General features: G+C 47.0%; 1 protein-coding gene across 1 annotated transcript; it reads right to left on the bottom strand.

Annotated features, from left to right (window-relative positions):
* Positions 1 to 13,964: 13,964 nt before the first annotated feature.
* On the bottom strand, positions 13,965 to 16,919 carry LOC121535638 (centromere protein F-like). Its single transcript, XM_041842882.2, has 4 exons — positions 16,758 to 16,919; positions 15,896 to 16,092; positions 14,273 to 14,376; positions 13,965 to 14,086 (listed from the first exon to the last, which is right to left on the bottom strand). The coding sequence occupies exons 1-4, from the start codon at positions 16,917 to 16,919 to the stop codon at positions 13,965 to 13,967; spliced, it is 585 nt and encodes a 194-aa protein (XP_041698816.2).
* Between the last annotated feature and the right edge of the window lie 1,001 nt (positions 16,920 to 17,920).

The raw sequence follows: 17,920 nt of genomic DNA on the forward strand, positions 1-17,920 counted from the left end.
CCTCTGCCTTGGTAGTCACACTCTTGTGTGCAGTTTGTTTGGCAGTCACTCACCCGTGTGTGTTTCATACAGTGTAAGTGTGTGTGTATCCAAACCCGATCGCTCTCCTGTGAGAAGGCGCGTGTGAGCGAGGCTCAGTTCGTCCTTGGCCCTCTGTACACTCTGTTCTCTGGTGGTCAGGTCTCTCCTGGCGTTGGCTAGAGCGTCCTGGGTCTGTCTGAACCGTTCACACTCAGCCTTCAGCTCCCCTTGTAGGGTACACGTACGCCCCTGCAGCTCTGCTACACACCCTGACACTGGGAGAGATGAGGAGAGAGAGAATATGTTCCCTGTTTGCTTTGGCAATGAAAGTTATTTCTAAAAGGGTCTTGAATTTAATTACATGTATTTGAGCGAGAATCTTAGTGATTCATGGTAGATACATAGTGGATGTTGTTGTCATATGTTGAGAATGTAAACAGGGAAGTGACTGATTTATCAGATAGCTGTCAGATTGATTGACAGAACGACTAACACATTGATTAAGACTGTAGCTGTCTGCTCTTTCCAAAATGACAACCAAGTGATTGCAGCATTACTGTAAAGAATTGAGGAGGAAAGAGGAAGAAGGAAGTTGTTTGTCTGCCCTTTATTTAAGACCAAAATTGGCACACAAAAAAATGGAAATAAAAATATATGTCAGTTTTACGTGAGGACCAAAATGTTGACCGCGTCGCCATACCAAAATAGTTGGTAAGAGATTTTCGATGTGCTGATTCCATGGCACATGGTTTATGAACTGATACGCAAAACTATGCTTGATTCAAAACTTTAAAGAGTTTTTCAATTTAAATTATTATACAAAATTCTTGCCACAAACAGAATGTAATGTACAGTTGAAGTCGGAAGTTTAAATACACCTTAGCCAAATACATTTAAACTCAGTTTTTCACAATTCCTGATATTAAATCCTGGTAAAAATCCACTGTCATAGGTCAGTTAGGATCACCACTTTATTTTAAGAATGTGAAATGTCAGAATAATAGTAGAGAAAATTATTTATTTAAGCTTTTATTTCTTTCATCACATTCCCAGTGGGTCAGACGTTTACATACACTCAATTAGTATTTGGTAGTATTGCCTTTAAATTCTTTAACTTGGGTCAAACGTTTCAGGTAGCCTTCCACAAGCTTCCCACAATAAGACAGAGCTGGTGTAACTGAGTCAGGTTTGTAGGCCTCCTTGCTCGCACACGCTTTTTCAGTTCTGCCCACACATTTTCTATAGAATTGAGGTCAGGGCTTTGTGATGGCCACTCCAATACCTTGACATTGTTGTCCTTAAGCCATTTTGCCACAACTTTGGAAGTATGCTTGGGGTCATTGTCCATTTGGAAGACCCATTTGCGACCAAGCTTTAACTTTCTGACTGATGTCTTGAGATGTTGCTTCAATATATCCACATAATTTTCCTTCCTCATGATGCCATCTATTTTGTGAAGTGCACCAGTCCCTCCTGCAGCAAAGCAACCCCACAGCATGATGCTGCCACCCCCGTGTTTCACGGTTGGGATGGTGTTCTTCGGCTTGCAAGAACCCCCTTTTTCCTCCAATCATAACGATGGTCATTATGGCCAAACAGTTCTATTTTTGTTTCATCAGACCAGAGGACATTTCTCCAAAAAGTACGATCTTTGTCCCCATGTGCAGTTGCAAACCGTAGTCTGGCTTTTTTATGGCGGTTTTGGAACAGTGGCTTCTTCCTTGCTGAGCGGCCTTTCAGGTTATGTCGATATAGGACTCGTTTTACTGTGGATATAGATACTTTTGTACCTGTTTCCTCCAGCATCTTCACAAGGTCCTTTGCTGTTGTTCTGGGATTGATTTGCACTTTTCGCACCAAAGTATGTTCATCTCTAGGAGACAGAACGCGTCTCCTTCCTGAGCGGTATGATGGCAGCGTGGTCCCATGGTGTTTATACTTGCGTACTATTGTTTGTACAGATGAACATGGTACCTTCAGGCGTTTGGAAATTGTTCCCAAGGATGAACCAGACTTGTGGAGGTCTACTATATTTTTTCTGAGGTCTTGGCTGATTTCTTTTGATTTTCCCATGATGTCAAGCAAAGAGGCACTGAGTTTGAAGGTAGGCCTTGAAATACATCCACAGGTACACCTCCAATTGACTCAAATGATGTCAATTAGCCTATCAGAAGCTTCTAAAGCCATGACATCATTTTCTGGAATTTTCCTAGCTGTTTAAAGGCACAGTCAACTTAGTGTATGTCAACTTCTGACCCACTGGAATTGTGATACAGTAAATTATAAGTGAAATAATCTGTCTGTAAACAATTGTTGGAAAAATAACTTGTGTCATGCACAAAGTAGATGTCCTAACCGACTTGCCAAAACTATAGTTTGTTAACAAGAAATTTGTGGAGTGGTTGAAAAACGAGTTTTAATGATTCCAACCTAACTGTATGTAAACTTCCAACTTTAACTGTATATGGGGCATATAACAATCTCAGCTCTGCAGATTTTGCTGCGAAGAGACAGAATCACTAGATCATTTATTCTGGTATTGTCCCTATGTAGCTTGATTCTGGTCACAGGTTCAGGAATCGCTGAAAAATCACAACATGTATCTCAAATTAACCCTACAAATAGCACTGTTGGGAGATTTGGAATTCAATCAACATAATAATATTTTTAGTACAAATAGTTATCTTGAACTTACAAATTGTAGATCCTATGCGATTAAACAGGTTCAGAATATGTGAAACAGCACAGTTGAAAAGAATATGGCCCATGGAAATCACAAGAGGGTGTTTTACGGCGATAGGTAGGATGGACTGAAAGTAGCTGAGGGGTGGGTTTAAAAGCTCATTACATTTACATTTACGTCATTTAGCAGACGCTCTTATCCAGAGCGACTTACAGTTAGTGAGTGCATACATTTTCATACTGGCCCCCCGTGGGAAACGAACCCACAACCCTGGCGTTGCAAGCGCCATGCTCTACCAACTGAGCTACAGGGGACTAGCTCATGTTCTATAATAGTTATGACTGAAAATGTATACGTACTAGCTATCTAGATGTAATGTATATCAAAATGTCAAATTACTTTATTCTTGCTATGTAACTACTGTAAAATAAAATATAAAATAAAGTGCAATGTATGTAAAATGTGTGTAGAATGTGTGTAGAATGTCCATGTAACAACAAAAGAGAAAGTTCATTTTTGTCCTCCAAAGAGTGGTGGTGGATGGGCCAAAAAACAACAACAAAAACACTGTAGCAACTGTTGGTGATTGTGAATGTAGGACTATCCATACAGATTGACTAAGAGGAGTCAGTCAACTGTCAAGGCACTATCAGCTCTGTTTCTCCAATGCCTTTAACTCTAGTTTGGGGTTTCACAATTCCAAGTCATGTGAAATCCATTTTGAGCTCATTTCACAGTACATTTGAGCAGTCTTGTCTCCTGTGTTGAGGAACGCAGTGTCTGTACTGAAAGGCTAGTAATTAAATGTGTCTGGAGCCATACAGGATGACACAAAGCCCATACTGCAGCCAGTGTCTACCGACCAGCAGGAAAGACAATGGGGGTGCATTCAGGCTAAACACTCCCTCTGACACACTCCCTCTGCCCTTCTGTTGTCAAAGGAAGCTAGCTTTCTTTACTGGTTTAACTTTAACTGCATCCTTCCTGCTCCAAACCTGCACTCACAAAACAAATACTACCATATATTATTGCCCTACTAATGGAAACAAATACAACCCATATATTATTGGCCTACTAATGGAAACAAATACAACCCATATATTATTGCCCTACTAATGGAAACAAATACTACCATATATTATTGCCCTACTAATGGAAACAAATACAACCCATATATTATTGCCCTACTAATGGAAATAAATACAACCCATATATTATTGGCCTACTAATGGAAACAAATACAACCCATATATTATTGGCCTACTAATGGAAACAAATACTACCCATATATTATTGGCCTACTAATGGAAATAAATACTACCATATATTATTGGCCTACTAATGGAAACAAATAATACCATATATTATTGGCCTACTAATGGAAATAAATACTACCCATATATTATTGCCCTACTAATGGAAATACATACTACCCATATATTATTGCCCTAATAATGGAAACAAATAATACCATATATTATTGGCCTACTAATGGAAATAAATACTACCCATATATTATTGCCCTAGTAATGGAAACAAATACAGTGGGGAAAAAAAGTATTTAGTCAGCCACCAATTGTGCAAGTTCTCCCACTTAAAAAGATGAGAGAGGCCTGTAATTTTCACCATAGGTACACGTCAACTATGACAGACAAAATGAGAAAGAAAAATCCAGAAAATCACATTGTAGGATTTTTTATGAATTTATTTGCAAATTATAGTGGAAAATAAGTATTTGGTCAATAACAAAAGTTTCTCAATACTTTGTTATATACCCTTTGTTGGCAATGACACAGGTCAAACGTTTTCTGTAAGTCTTCACAAGGTTTTCACACACTGTTGCTGGTATTTTGGCCCATTCCTCCATGCAGATCTCCTCTAGAGCATTGATGTTTTGGGGCTGTCGCTGGGCAACACGGACTTTCAACTCCCTCCAAAGATTTTCTATGGGGTTGAGATCTGGAGACTGGCTAGGCCACTCCAGGACCTTGAAATGCTTCTTACGAAGCCACTCCTTCGTTGCCCAGGCGGTGTGTTTGGGATCATTGTCATGCTGAAAGACCCAGCCACGTTTCATCTTCAATGCCCTTGCTGATGGTAGGAGGTTTTCACTCAAAATCTCACGATACATGGCCCCATTCATTCTTTCCTTTACACGGATCAGTCGTCCTGGTCCCTTTGCAGAAAAACAGCCCCAAAGCATGATGTTTCCACCCCCATGCTTCACAGTAGGTATGGTTTTCTTTGGATGCAACTCAGCATTCTTTGAGTTTTTACCAAAAAGTTTTATTTTGGTTTCATCTGACCATATGACATTCTCCCAATCCTCTTCTGGATCATCCAAATGCACTCTAGCAAACTTCAGACGGGCCTGGACATGTACTGGCTTAAGCAGGGGGACACGTCTGGCACTGCAGGATTTGAGTCCCTGGCGGCGTAGTGTGTTACAGATGGTAGGCTTTGTTACTTTGGTCCCAGCTCTCTGCAGGTCATTCACTAGGTCCCCCCGTGTGGTTCTGGGATTTTTGCTCACCGTTCTTGTGATCATTTTGACCCCACGGGATGAGATCTTGCGTGGAGCCCCAGATCGAGGGAGATTATCAGTGGTTTTGTATGTCTTCCATTTCCTAATAATTGCTCCCACAGTTGATTTCTTCAAACCAAGCTGCTTACCTATTGCAGATTCAGTCTTCCCAGCCTGGTGCAGGTCTACAATTTTGTTTCTGGTGTCCTTTGACAGCTCTTTGGTCTTGGCCATAGTGGAGTTTGGAGTGTGACTGTTTGAGGTTGTGGACAGGTGTCTTTTATACTGATAACAAGTTCAAACAGGTGCCATTAATACAGGTAACGAGTGGAGGACAGAGGAGCCTCTTAAAGAAGAAGTTACAGGTCTGTGAGAGCCAGAAATCTTGCTTGTTTGTAGGTGACCAAATACTTATTTTCCACCATAATTTGCAAATAAATTCATTAAAAATCCTACAATGTGATTTTCTGGATTTCTTTTCCTCAATTTGTCTGTCATAGTTGACGTGTACCTATGATGAAATTACATCCCTCTCTCATCTTTTTAAGTGGGAGAACTTGCACAATTGGTGGCTGACTAAATACTTTTTTTCCCCACTGTACAACCCATTTATTATTGGCCAACTAATGGAAACAAATACAACCATATATTATTGGCCTACTAATGGAAACAAATACAACCCATATATTATTGGCCTACTAATGGAAATAAATACCACCCATATATTATTGCCATACTAATGGAAACAAATACAACCCATTTATTATTGGCCAACTAATGGAAATAAATACTACCCATATATTATTGCCATACTAATGGAAACAAATACAACCCATATATTATTGGCCTACTAATGAAAACAAATACTACCCATATATTATTGCCCTACTAATTGTCACGAGTTACAAAGCCAGAACCCAGAAGCAGACCAGGACAAGGTAAGTTGAAACGAAGGTGAGTGTTTATTTACAAATTCAAGAGTGATGCTGAATAATCCAGGGAACAGAGCGGGCGGCGTTGATTAGTTGTTGGGGGTGCAGTGGTTGATCCAATCATGGCTCGGCAGCCGCCGACCACCAGGCAGAGGTTGGATGAAGGTTCCGGACGAGTGATGTTCATGGCTAACGATCCGGCAGGGAATGGATGTTAGGCCAGAGCCTAAGAAGGGTGATGATCAGGACCAGGTGTGCAGATTGCTGATGGGATGCAGGTGCGGAAATCAAGAGAGCTCCCCGGAGCGTTCCAGAACCCTCGGGAAATTGGAGATCCCGAGCAGAAAAACTAGTCCACAGACAGGACCCGACTCAGACTGCCGGGATCGTTACAGTACCCCCCCTCCGACGAACGCCACCGGGCGGACTCCCCGGAGCGCCAGGATGGAGGCGGTAGAAGTCACGGATGAGGTCAGCATCTAGGATCTGTCGCCGCGGAATCCAACTCCTCTCTTCAGGACCATACCCCTCCCAGTCCACGAGATACTGGAAACCCCGGCCCCGCCGTCTGGCATCCATGATGCGTCGCACCGTGTAGGCAGGACCACCTCCGATCATCCGAGGAGGAGGAGGAGGAGGCGGAGGAGGCAACAGAGGACTGAGGAAAACAGGCTTGAGGCAGGAGACATGAAAGGTGGGATGGACTCTGAGCGTCCTCGGGAGTTTGAGTCGAACTGCCACCGGATTGATCACCTTCTCCACCACAAACGGACCAATGAACTTCGGTAACAACTTCCTAGACTCAGTCCGTAAAGGAAGATCCCGTGTGGCCAACCAGACCCTATCTCCGATGGTGTAGGTGGGAGCGGGGATCCGGCGACGATTCGCCTGGAGCTGATACCGGTCCGAAACTCTAAGGAGTGCCTTTCTGGCCCGATGCCAGGTCCGGTGGCAACGACGAATATGGGCCTGAACAGAAGGCACTGAGAGCTCCTTCTCCTGAGAAGGAAACAAGGGAGGTAGGTAGCCATACAGGCACTGGAAGGGAGACATCCCAGTGGCAGATGTAGGGAGAGTATTGTGGGCATACTCAACCCAAGGCAACTGAGAGACCCAGGAGGTGGGGTTGGAAGAGGCCAGGCAGCGTAGCGTGGATTCCATCTTCTGGTTGGCTCTCTCCGCCTGACCATTAGATTGGGGGTGAAAACCAGATGTGAGACTGACTGTAGCTCCAATGGCCAAACAGAAGGACTTCCAGACAGCAGAGGTAAACTGAGGGCCACGGTCGGAAACGATATCACTGGGCAAACCGTGGACCCTGAAAACCTCCCCTAACCAGGATCTCGGACGTCTCCGAGGCAGAGGGAAGCTTGGCAATTGGCACAAAGTGGGCGAACTTGCTGAATCTGTCCACGATAGTCAGAACGACCGTGTTCCCCTCAGAAGCGGGCAACCCAGTGACAAAGTCCAGGGCCAGATGCGACCATGGTCGCCGGGGAATAGGAAGGGGATGAAGTAGTCCAGAGCTGGGCCGATTGGTACTCTTATTCTGCGCACACACTGGACAGGCAGCAACATAACCCCCGAGTATCTTCGGCCATGGCAGGCCACCAAAAACGTCTGCGAAGAAACGCCATCGTCCGAGCCACGCCAGGGTGACAAGCCATCTTGCTGGCGTGGGACCATTTGAGGACCGCAGGACGAACCGACTCAGGCACAAACAACCGACCGGGTGGACCGTTACCGGGACCGGGCTGCGTCCGAAGAGCCGCCATCACCTCCTCCTCAATCTTCCACCTAACAGCTCCCACGACGCAGTTCCGGGGGAGAATTGTCTCGGTCTTGGACCCACTCTCCTCCGTCTTGGAGAACATCCGAGACAAGGCGTCCGCCTTGCCGTTCTTAGATCCAGGTCGGAACGTCAGGGAAAAAATTGAATCGTCCGAAAAACAACGACCACCTGGCCTGACGGGAGTTGAGACGTCTAGCCGATTGCACGTAAGCAAGATTCTTGTGGTCAGTCCAGACAATAAACGGTTGCTCCGCCCCTCCAACCAGTGGCGCCACTCCTCCAAGGCAAGTTTCACCGCGAGAAGCTCCCGGTTACCCACATCGTAATTCCTCTCCGCAGGCGAAAGGCGACGAGAGTAGTAGGCGCAGGGATGGAGTTTACTGTCCGTGGAGCATCGCTGCGACAGGATGGCGCCAACTCCCACATCAGACGCGTCCACTTCAACGACGAACTGACGGGCCGTGTCCGGTTGAGAGAGAATCGGTGCGTTGGTGAATCGCCTCTTCAAATCCAGAAACGCTCGATCCGCCTCCGGATTCCACTTGAAGCTCCTGATACTGGAAGTCAAGGCAGTTAACGGAGCGGCCACACGGCTGTAATCCCGGATGAATCTGCGGTAGAAATTCGCAAACCCCAAAAATCTCTGGAGCTGCAATCTCGTACCGGGCTGGGCCCATTCCAGAACCGCTCTAACCTTCTCCTGGTCCATCCTAATCTCTCCCCTGGAGATGATGTACCCGAGAAAGGATGTCGTGGTGGGCGTGAAACTCGCACTTCTCGGCCTTCACGAACAGGCGATTCTCCAACAATCGCTGCAGAACCTGCCGGACATGCTGGACGTGGTCGGAAGGTTCCTTCGAGAAGATCAGAATGTCATCCAGGTAAACAAACACAAAGAGACCGATCATATCTCTCAGGACGTCGTTCACCATACTCTGGAATACCGCTGGAGCATTGGTCAGTCCAAACGGCATCACCTGATACTCGAAGTGACCCATCGGTGTATTGAAACCCGTCAACCACTCGTCTCCCTCTCTGATCCGGACCATGTGATACGCATTGCGTAGGTCTAGCTTGGTGAACACCGTAGCACCCTGTAAGGAGTCGAAGGCAGAACTCATCAAGGGCAGGGGATACTTGTTCTTGACCGTGATGTCATTCAACCCCCGATAATCAATACACGGTCGAAGAGAGCCATCCTTCTTACCCACAAAGAAGAATCCTGCCCCCCAGGGGTGATGATGAGGGACGAACGAGACCAGCAGCTAGGGACTCCTTGATGTAGGTCTCCAAAGCCTCACGTTCAGGGCGGGAGATACTGTATAACCTTCCCTTGGGGTAGACAGCTCCAGGGAACAGGTTGATGGCACAATCATATGGTCGGTGGGGAGGGAGTGACAGAGCCTTCTGCTTACTGAACACTTCCCCCAAATCGTGATATGTCTCGGGAACCAGGGACAAATCTGGGGGTTTAGCCTCAATCACCTGACTGGGAACCGAATGGGGACAGGCAGTCTTGAGACAGTTAGCATGACAATCAAGGCTCCAACTCGTTACCTTGCCCGTTACCCAATCGAACGTGGGATTGTGTTCCTTCAGCCAGGGGTATCCAAGGACCAGAGGAACATGGGAAGACGGCAGGATGAAGAATGAAATCATCTCCGAATGATTCCCCGACAACAGCATCTTAACCGGTTCAGTCCTCATCGTGATACGTGCCAGACTACTGCCGTTCAGAGTGGTCGCTTCAATGGCTTCCGGCAATTGCTCCTTGGAAAGCCCCCAGCTGTTCCACCAACTCGGCATCAAGAAAGCTTCCATCGGCACCTGAATCGATAAAAGCGTTAATCGCTAAGCTCTGATTCCTGTTCACAAGGGTAGCCGGGAAACGGGGTCTGACAGAGGTACTGAGAGGTTGAAACTGGCTCGCTAAAAGTCCTCCCAACTTTAGCGAGCCGGGCAGTTTGACGACCGCCGGGAACAAGTGGAGATGTAATGTCCCGAGCTACCACAGTAGAGGCAGCAGTTGGTCTTACGTCTATGTTGACGCTCCTCCTTGGTTAACCCGTGCCGCCCCACTTGCATGGGTTCAGAATCGGGAGAGAGGACCTCTCCACTAATCCTTTGTGGTGGAGAATGATCGACGTGTTCTGGTCCACCACCCGACCCGACTGGGAACTGAGAAGCTGATCGATTGGACGGACCCCATTGCTTCTCCCTCCTTCGCTCTCGGACTCGATTATCCACCCGAATAGACAAGGCTACCAAGCTGTCCAGGTCACTAGGCTCCGGATAGGAGATCAACTCATCCTTGAGCTGCTCCGACAGACCCTGGTAAAAGGCCGCTTGCAGAGACTCCTCATTCCACCCACTCTCCACAGCCAACGTCTTGAACTCGATCACGAAGTCGGCCACGCTGCGAGTTCCTTGGTGAAGCGAAAACAGGCGCCTAGCTGCGTCCCTCCCTCGGACGGAATGGTCGAAGAGCTTCCTCATCTCGGCCGTGAACCCCTGGTATGAAGCCATGCAGGGGTCTTGTCGTTCCCAAACGGCTGAAGCCCACTCCAGCGCTCGACCACGCAGCAACTCAATCACAAAGGCTATCCTAGCCTTGTCTGTGGCATAAGAGTAGGGCTGTAGATCGAACACTAACCCACACTGCATAAGGAAAGAACGGCATCTTCCCAGCTCCCCCTCATATTTATCCGGCGTCGGAACCTTGGGCTCACGGAAGGACACAGCTCCAGACGCGGCAGGCGAGATGGGTGAAACCGGTAGTGGATCCTCCACCGGAAACTTGCGCTGGTTCTGGACCTCCGTCAGACCGGTAGAAAGGTTCCGAACTGACAACGCTATCTCCTGTAGTGCCGTGCTATGTTGTCCCAACATCTTCTCCTGATGGGAAATGGCATGGCGAACAGAGTCCAGGTCCGCTGGGTTCATTACTGGCCGGATCGTTCTGTCACGAGTTACAAAGCCAGAACCCAGAAGCAGACCAGGACAAGGTAAGTTGAAACGAAGGTGAGTGTTTATTTACAAATTCAAGAGTGATGCTGAATAATCCAGGGAACAGAGCGGGCGGCGTTGATTAGTTGTTGGGGGTGCAGTGGTTGATCCAATCATGGCTCGGCAGCCGCCGACCACCAGGCAGAGGTTGGATGAAGGTTCCGGACGAGTGATGTTCATGGCTAACGATCCGGCAGGGAATGGATGTTAGGCCAGAGCCTAAGAAGGGTGATGATCAGGACCAGGTGTGCAGATTGCTGATGGGATGCAGGTGCGGAAATCAAGAGAGCTCCCCGGAGCGTTCCAGAACCCTCGGGAAATTGGAGATCCCGAGCAGAAAAACTAGTCCACAGACAGGACCCGACTCAGACTGCCGGGATCGTTACACTAATGGAAACAAATACTACCCATATATTATTGCCATAGTAATGGAAACAAATACAACCCATATATTATTGCCATACTAATGGAAATAAATATAACCCATATATTATTGGCCTACTAATGGAAATAAATATAACCCATATATTATTGGCCAACTAATGGAAATAAATACTACCCATATATTATTGGCCTACTAATGGAAACAAATACTACCATATATTATTGCCCTACTAATGGAAACAAATACTACCATATATTATTGCCCTACTAATGGAAACAAATACTACCATTATTGGACTACTAAAAGAAACAAATCCTCAGATTCTTGGAAATACTAGAGAGAGATTTGAGGCCAGACATCAGAATGTATGAAATACATGATGTTGTGACATACAGTATACGATAAACCAAGGTGCTTGGAGTGGAGTCTGACATCAGAACACATGATTGATCTGTCAATAAATGATAACACAGGTGACAAAGTGACACGTACTGTCTGTCTCTCTCCTGAGGTCCTCCACCATCCCACAACCCCCAGCTTCCTGGCCTCGTCTGATGACATGGCTGGAGGGGAGAGTGGGAGAGGGAGGAGGAGTGAGTCGTCCCCTGGCGGAAGGCTTTGGGTCGTCCCGTTCCCACGGAAACACAGCCGAGGGAGTGGAGGAGTCTGATTGGCGGGACGGGCGCCGGTGGGGCGTGCACTTGTTGTTGTGGGAACATGGGCGTGGACAAGATGCCAGGGTCTGAGAACTTGAGCTGTTGCTGAAGGTGGGAGGAAAAAAGAGGGAGGGATGAAAACAAGTGCAGCTACAGCACCGGGTTATAGCACCGGGTTATAGCACCGGGTTATAGCACCAGGTTATAGCACTGGGTTATAGCACCGGGTTATAGCACCGGGTTATAGCACTGGGTTATAGCACCGGGTTATAGCACCGGGTTATAGCACTGGGCTATAGCACTGGGTTATAGCACCGGGTTATAGCACCGGGTTATGGCACCGGGTTATAGCACCGGGTTATAGCACTGGGTTATAGCACCGGGTTATAGCACTGGGTTATAGCACCAGGTTATAGCACCGGGTTATAGCACCGGGTTATAGCACCGGGTTATAGCACTGGGTTATAGCACCGGGTTATAGCACCGGGTTATAGCCCCGGGTTATAGCACCAGGTTATAGCACCGGGTTATAGCACCGGGTTATAGCACCAGGTTATAGCACCGGGTTATAGCACCGGGTTATAGCACCAGGTTATAGCACTGGGTTATAGCACCGGGTTATAGCACTGGGTTATAGCACCTGGTTATAGCACCAGGTTATAGCACCGGGTTATAGCACCGGGTTATAGCACCGGGTTATAGCAACAGGTTATAGCACCGGGTTATAGCACCGGGTTATAGCACCGGGTTATAGCACCGGGTTATAGCACTGGGTTATAGCACCAGGTTATAGCACCGGGTTATAGCACCGGGTTATAGCACCGGGTTATAGCACCAGGTTATAGGTCCGGATTATAGCACCGGGTTATAGCACCGGGTTATAGCACCGGGCCGGGTTATAGCACTGGGTTATAGCACCGGGTTATAGCACTGGGTTATAGCACCAGGTTATAGCACCGGGTTATAGCACTGGGTTATAGCACTGGGTTATAGCACCGGGTTATAGCACTGGGTTATAGCACCAGGTTATACATTTACATTTACATTTTAGTCATTTAGCACATGCTCTTATCCAGAGCGACTTACAGGAGCAATTAGGGTTAAGTGCCTTGCTCAGGGGCACATTTACGTCATTTAGCAGACGCTCTTATCCAGAGCGACTCACCAATTGGTGCGTTCACCCTATAGCCAGTAGCACCAGGTTATAGCACCGGGTTATAGCACCGGGTTATAGCACCGGGTTATAGCAACAGGTTATAGCACCGGGTTATAGCACCGGGTTATAGCACCGGGTTATAGCACCGGGTTATAGCACTGGGTTATAGCACCAGGTTATAGCACCGGGTTATAGCACCGGGTTATAGCACCGGGTTATAGCACTGGGTTATAGCACTGGGTTATAGCACTGGGTTATAGCACCAGGTTATAGCACCGGGTTATAACACCGGGTTATAGCACCGGGTTATAGCACTGGGTTATAGCACTGGGTTATAGCACCAGGTTATAGCACCGGGTTATAGCACTGGGTTATAGCACTGGGTTATAGCACTGGGTTATAGCACCGGGTTATAGCACCGGGTTATAGCACCGGGTTATAGCACCGGGTTATAGCACCGGGTTATAGCACCGGGTTATAGCACTGGGTTATAGCACCAGGTTATAGCACCGGGTTACAGCACCGGGTTATAGCACCGGGTTATAGCACTGGGTTATAGCACTGGGTTATTGCACTGTGAACCCATATGGTAGGATGACAAATAAAATAAAAAATTATATATTTTTTTTAACCTTTATTTAACTAGTTCAGTTAAGAACAAATTCTTATTTACAATGACGGCCTACACCGGCCAAACCCGGACGACGCTGGGCCAATTGTGCGCCGCCCTATGGGACTCCCAATAACGGCCGGTTGTGATACAGCCTTAGACCACTGCGCCACTCGGGAGCCCAAAGAATACAGTGTGTTCAGAACATGTGTGGCTGGTTGGCTGAGAAGGCCTCAGTTTTAGGTATTGAACTCACTCTGACGTGTAGTGCTTTATTGTCCCCCTCTTCTCTCTGTCCTTGCCTGTCCTCCTGTCTCCCACCTACAGAGACACAACACAACATCCATAGTTCAGTTACTAAGCAACACTCCGACTCAGCTAAGAAAGAGCTCTCCTGACTGAGGACCAAAGGGAGAGAAGACTAGAAAGAAGATAACAAGAGAGAGAGCAAGAGAGAAAAAGGGTGGTGCAGGAGGAAATCAAGAGAGTGAGTAGAGTGTGCTGTACCATTGTGGTACCGTGGTGATGTCATACTCCAGCATGGGTTGGAAAACAACATGGAATCTCCAGAGCTGCTAGTGGTCTGTAACTTCTCTAGCTCCGCCTCCAACCTGGGAGAGAGAGAGAGAAGAGAAAAGAGGCAGAAGGAGAGGAGGAGAGAGGGAGAGAAGGAGAGAGGGAGAGAAGGAGAGAAGGAGAGAGGGAGAGAAGGAGAGAGGGAGAGAGGGAGAGAAGGAGAGAGGGCGAGAAGGAGAGAGGGAGAGAGGGAGAGGGAGAGAGGGCGAGAAGGAGAGAGGGAGAGAGGGAGAGGGGGAGAGGGGGAGAGAAGGAGAGAAAGAGGGGGAGAGAAGGAGAGAAGGAGAGAGGGAGAGAAGGAGAGAGGGAGAGAGGGAGAGAAGGAGAGAAGGAGAGAGGGAGAGAGGGAGAGAAGGAGAGAAGGAGAGGGAGAGAGGGAGAAGAGAGAACATAGGAAACAAAGAACAGGACCTGCACACAGGGTTTTTTCTGGATAAAATGTTTGCTGTTTTAAAGCGAATTTCCTGCAATTCTACACATTTTGCCATGTGGCAGAGATAAAGAGAGAGAGGGAGAGAGGGAGAGAGGGAGAGAGGAAGAGAGGGAGAGAGGGAGAGAGGGAGAGAAGGAGAGAGGGAGAGAAGGAGCGAGGGAGAGAAGGAGAGAAGGAGAGAGGGAGAGAAGGAGAGAGGGAGAGAAGGAGAGAGGGAGAGAGGGAGAGAAGGAGAGAGGGAGAGAGGGCGAGAGGGTGAGAGGGAGAGAGGGAGAGAGGGTGAGTGGGAGAGAGGGAGAGAGGGAGAGAAGGAGAGAGGGCGAGAGGGAGAGAGGGAGAGAAGGAGAAAGGGCGAGAGGGAGAGAGGGAGAGAGGGAAAGAGGGAGAGAAGGTGAGAGGGAGAGAGGGAGAGAAGGAGAGAAGGAGAGAAGGAGAGAGGGAGAGAGGAAGAGAATGAGAGAGGGAGAGAGGAAGAGAAGGAGAGAGGGAGAGAAGGAGAGAGGGAGAGAAAGAGAGAAAGAGAGAAGGAGAGAAGGAGAGAGGGAGAGAAGGAGAGGGAGAGAGGGAGAAGAGAGAACATAGGAAACAAAGAACAGGACCTGCACACAGGGTTTTTTCTGGATAAAATGTTTGCTGTTTTAAAGCGAATTTCCTGCAATTCTACACATTTTGCCATGTGGCAGAGATAAACATTTGCGGTTTTAAAGCAAATTTCCTGCAATTCTACACATCTCGCCATGGCTTATGCTATCTGAGTAACTCAAACATAACAAAATCAATGGCCATGACAAAGATATTTCTAAATAAATCATTTTTTAAATGTTGGATTCTCCCTGTCTAGCTTTTATTTTGGTGTTGTTATTTCTGTCATTCTGAGCATCTTGGGTGGACGCCCTAATCAGGTTACGCACCCAATGCATATGGGTCCGGTAAATTTCTCAAATGTCCGGTAAATTAAAATGTTGCATGTCAAATGTCCGGTAAATTAAAATGATGCAGGTCAAATGTCCAGTAAATGTAAATGTTGCAGGTCAAATGTCCGGTAAATTAAAATGTTGCAGGTCAAATGTCCGGTAAATTAAAATGTTGCAGGTCAAATGTCCATAGCTGCTGCTACTCACCTTTTGACCTCCTTTTCGAGGGTGTGTGTGAGGGTTCGTGCCGAGCCCAGCTGTCCCTCCAGTGAACACACCTGGGCCTGTTTCACTTGGAGATCCTGAGAGAGACGCTCCTGCGCACAGACACCTGCCTGCACCTCCTCACGAGCCCCCTGTAACTCCCTCTGTACACACTGCAGCTCCCCGCACACCTCCTCATACTGAAGAGGAGAGGGAGAGGAGATGGGCAGACAGAGAGAGGAGGGGAGAGAAGAGGAGAGAGGAGAGGGAGAGGAGCGAGGAGAGGTAGAGAGGAAATGGGCAGACAGAGAGAGGAGGAGAGAGGAGAGGGAGAGGAGAGGGAGAGGAGCGAGGAGAGGTAGAGAGGAAATGGGCAGACAGAGAGAGGAGGAGAGAGGAGAGGGAGAGGAGATGGGCAGACAGAGAGAGGAGAGAGGTGAGGGAGAGGAGCGAACAGAGAGAGGTTAAATATCAGCTCAATAATATCAGGAAAGCAGGAAATAACAATTTAAAGAATACCAGGAAAACACCATTTACTTCCTGACATAGAAGTAGTACACACTAGTCTGGGAGCCAGTCTGTTTCTGCTTTAACCAACAACATAGCAGTTGGCTAAAAGCAACAACAGACTGGTGTTTAGGCTACTAACGACAAACATGACTAAAGCGAAATAGTTTTCACAGCGTAAGGGTAGAATGAGAGGAAAAGCATGTTAAACGAGTATTAAACCAGCTGAGCAAAGTGCTGCATTGTTATTGTACAGCTTCATCTCTTATCTCTACAGTAATCATCACCTAACTCAGATGACAACTTTCTCTTCCTCGTGAACTGAACACAATACATTAACTTAACATAGGCCTCGTACCTTGACAGTCTGTTTGTTGAGGGAGGTCTGTGTGCTGTCCAGCTGCAGCTGTTTCTGCTGTCTCTCTCGGTTCAGCCTCTCCTGCTGGACCTGCAGCTCCTTGACCTTCTGCAGGGCCCGGCCAGGCAGGCCCACCGTCCAGTCCTCCTCTGCCCAGCTCATCTCCTCCCGATCAGGGTAGAGCTCTCAGACACCAGGGTTGGCACACTGGAGAACCAGACCCAATACGCCCAAGGAAATACACAGTGACATTCAATAAAGTAGAAGGAAAAATAGTAAGTATAGGAAGAAGAAGAAGAAGAAGAAGAAGAAGAAGAAGAAGAAGAAGAAGAAGAAACATCTGAACATGCTTCAATCTATCTTGCAGCTTGCCTTAGTTTGAACCGTGTAACCAAGGCCAGATTTCCTGAGGGGAACAGAACTGACTTGGTAGCAGCTACAGTGGAGCTGTGGGGACTGGGGAGTTTGACTCTGAGACAGAGCTAGTCAGTTTCCACCAGCACATTAACACAACACAGACAGCCTTCTTCAAGGACAGGCCACTTTTCAGGAGGCATGCTGGATTCAAATCCAATTTATATGAATGTTTAGTCTTATATTTATTATTCTACACAACACTGTGTGTGCATGTTTTCACTTTTGGAGGAGCCTAAGGTTTTGACAGCTCCTCTGGCTTCCTTCATGCTAGGTAGAGGCCATAGTGCAATTCACAGTTCTGAAAATGTTTACAGTATTTAGCTACAACTGATCATAGCAAGAGTTGCTGAAATTGAATGGACCATGACGTGGCCCTTCCTTGGAAATACTGCTTGCCAATAAATAATAATGTGCTTAGGAAACAGCAGTTGCAACGTTGTCCAACAAGACAGGAAAATATTTAGAGTCAGTCTATAGCCAGGATTGTCACGCTTGTATTCAACCACCACTTGGATGAAATCAAGAATGTGGAGTAAGACAATATTGTTGTCTGTTTGATTCACTGAAACAACACACCATGCAACACGCTATGGCATTGTTTTGAATATTAAAATACTAGCTAGCTAGCTAGAATCAACGTATCTTTACTTTAACTAGAAATGTAATGACAGTAAAAAGGAGTAAGGAAGTTAGCCATATAGACAGTATTGACAATTCTACACTGGATTATATTGCCAGCTAGCTAG

This window comes from Coregonus clupeaformis, chromosome 2 (assembly GCF_020615455.1).
Source record: "Coregonus clupeaformis isolate EN_2021a chromosome 2, ASM2061545v1, whole genome shotgun sequence".
Classification (NCBI taxonomy): Eukaryota; Metazoa; Chordata; class Actinopteri; order Salmoniformes; family Salmonidae; genus Coregonus; species Coregonus clupeaformis.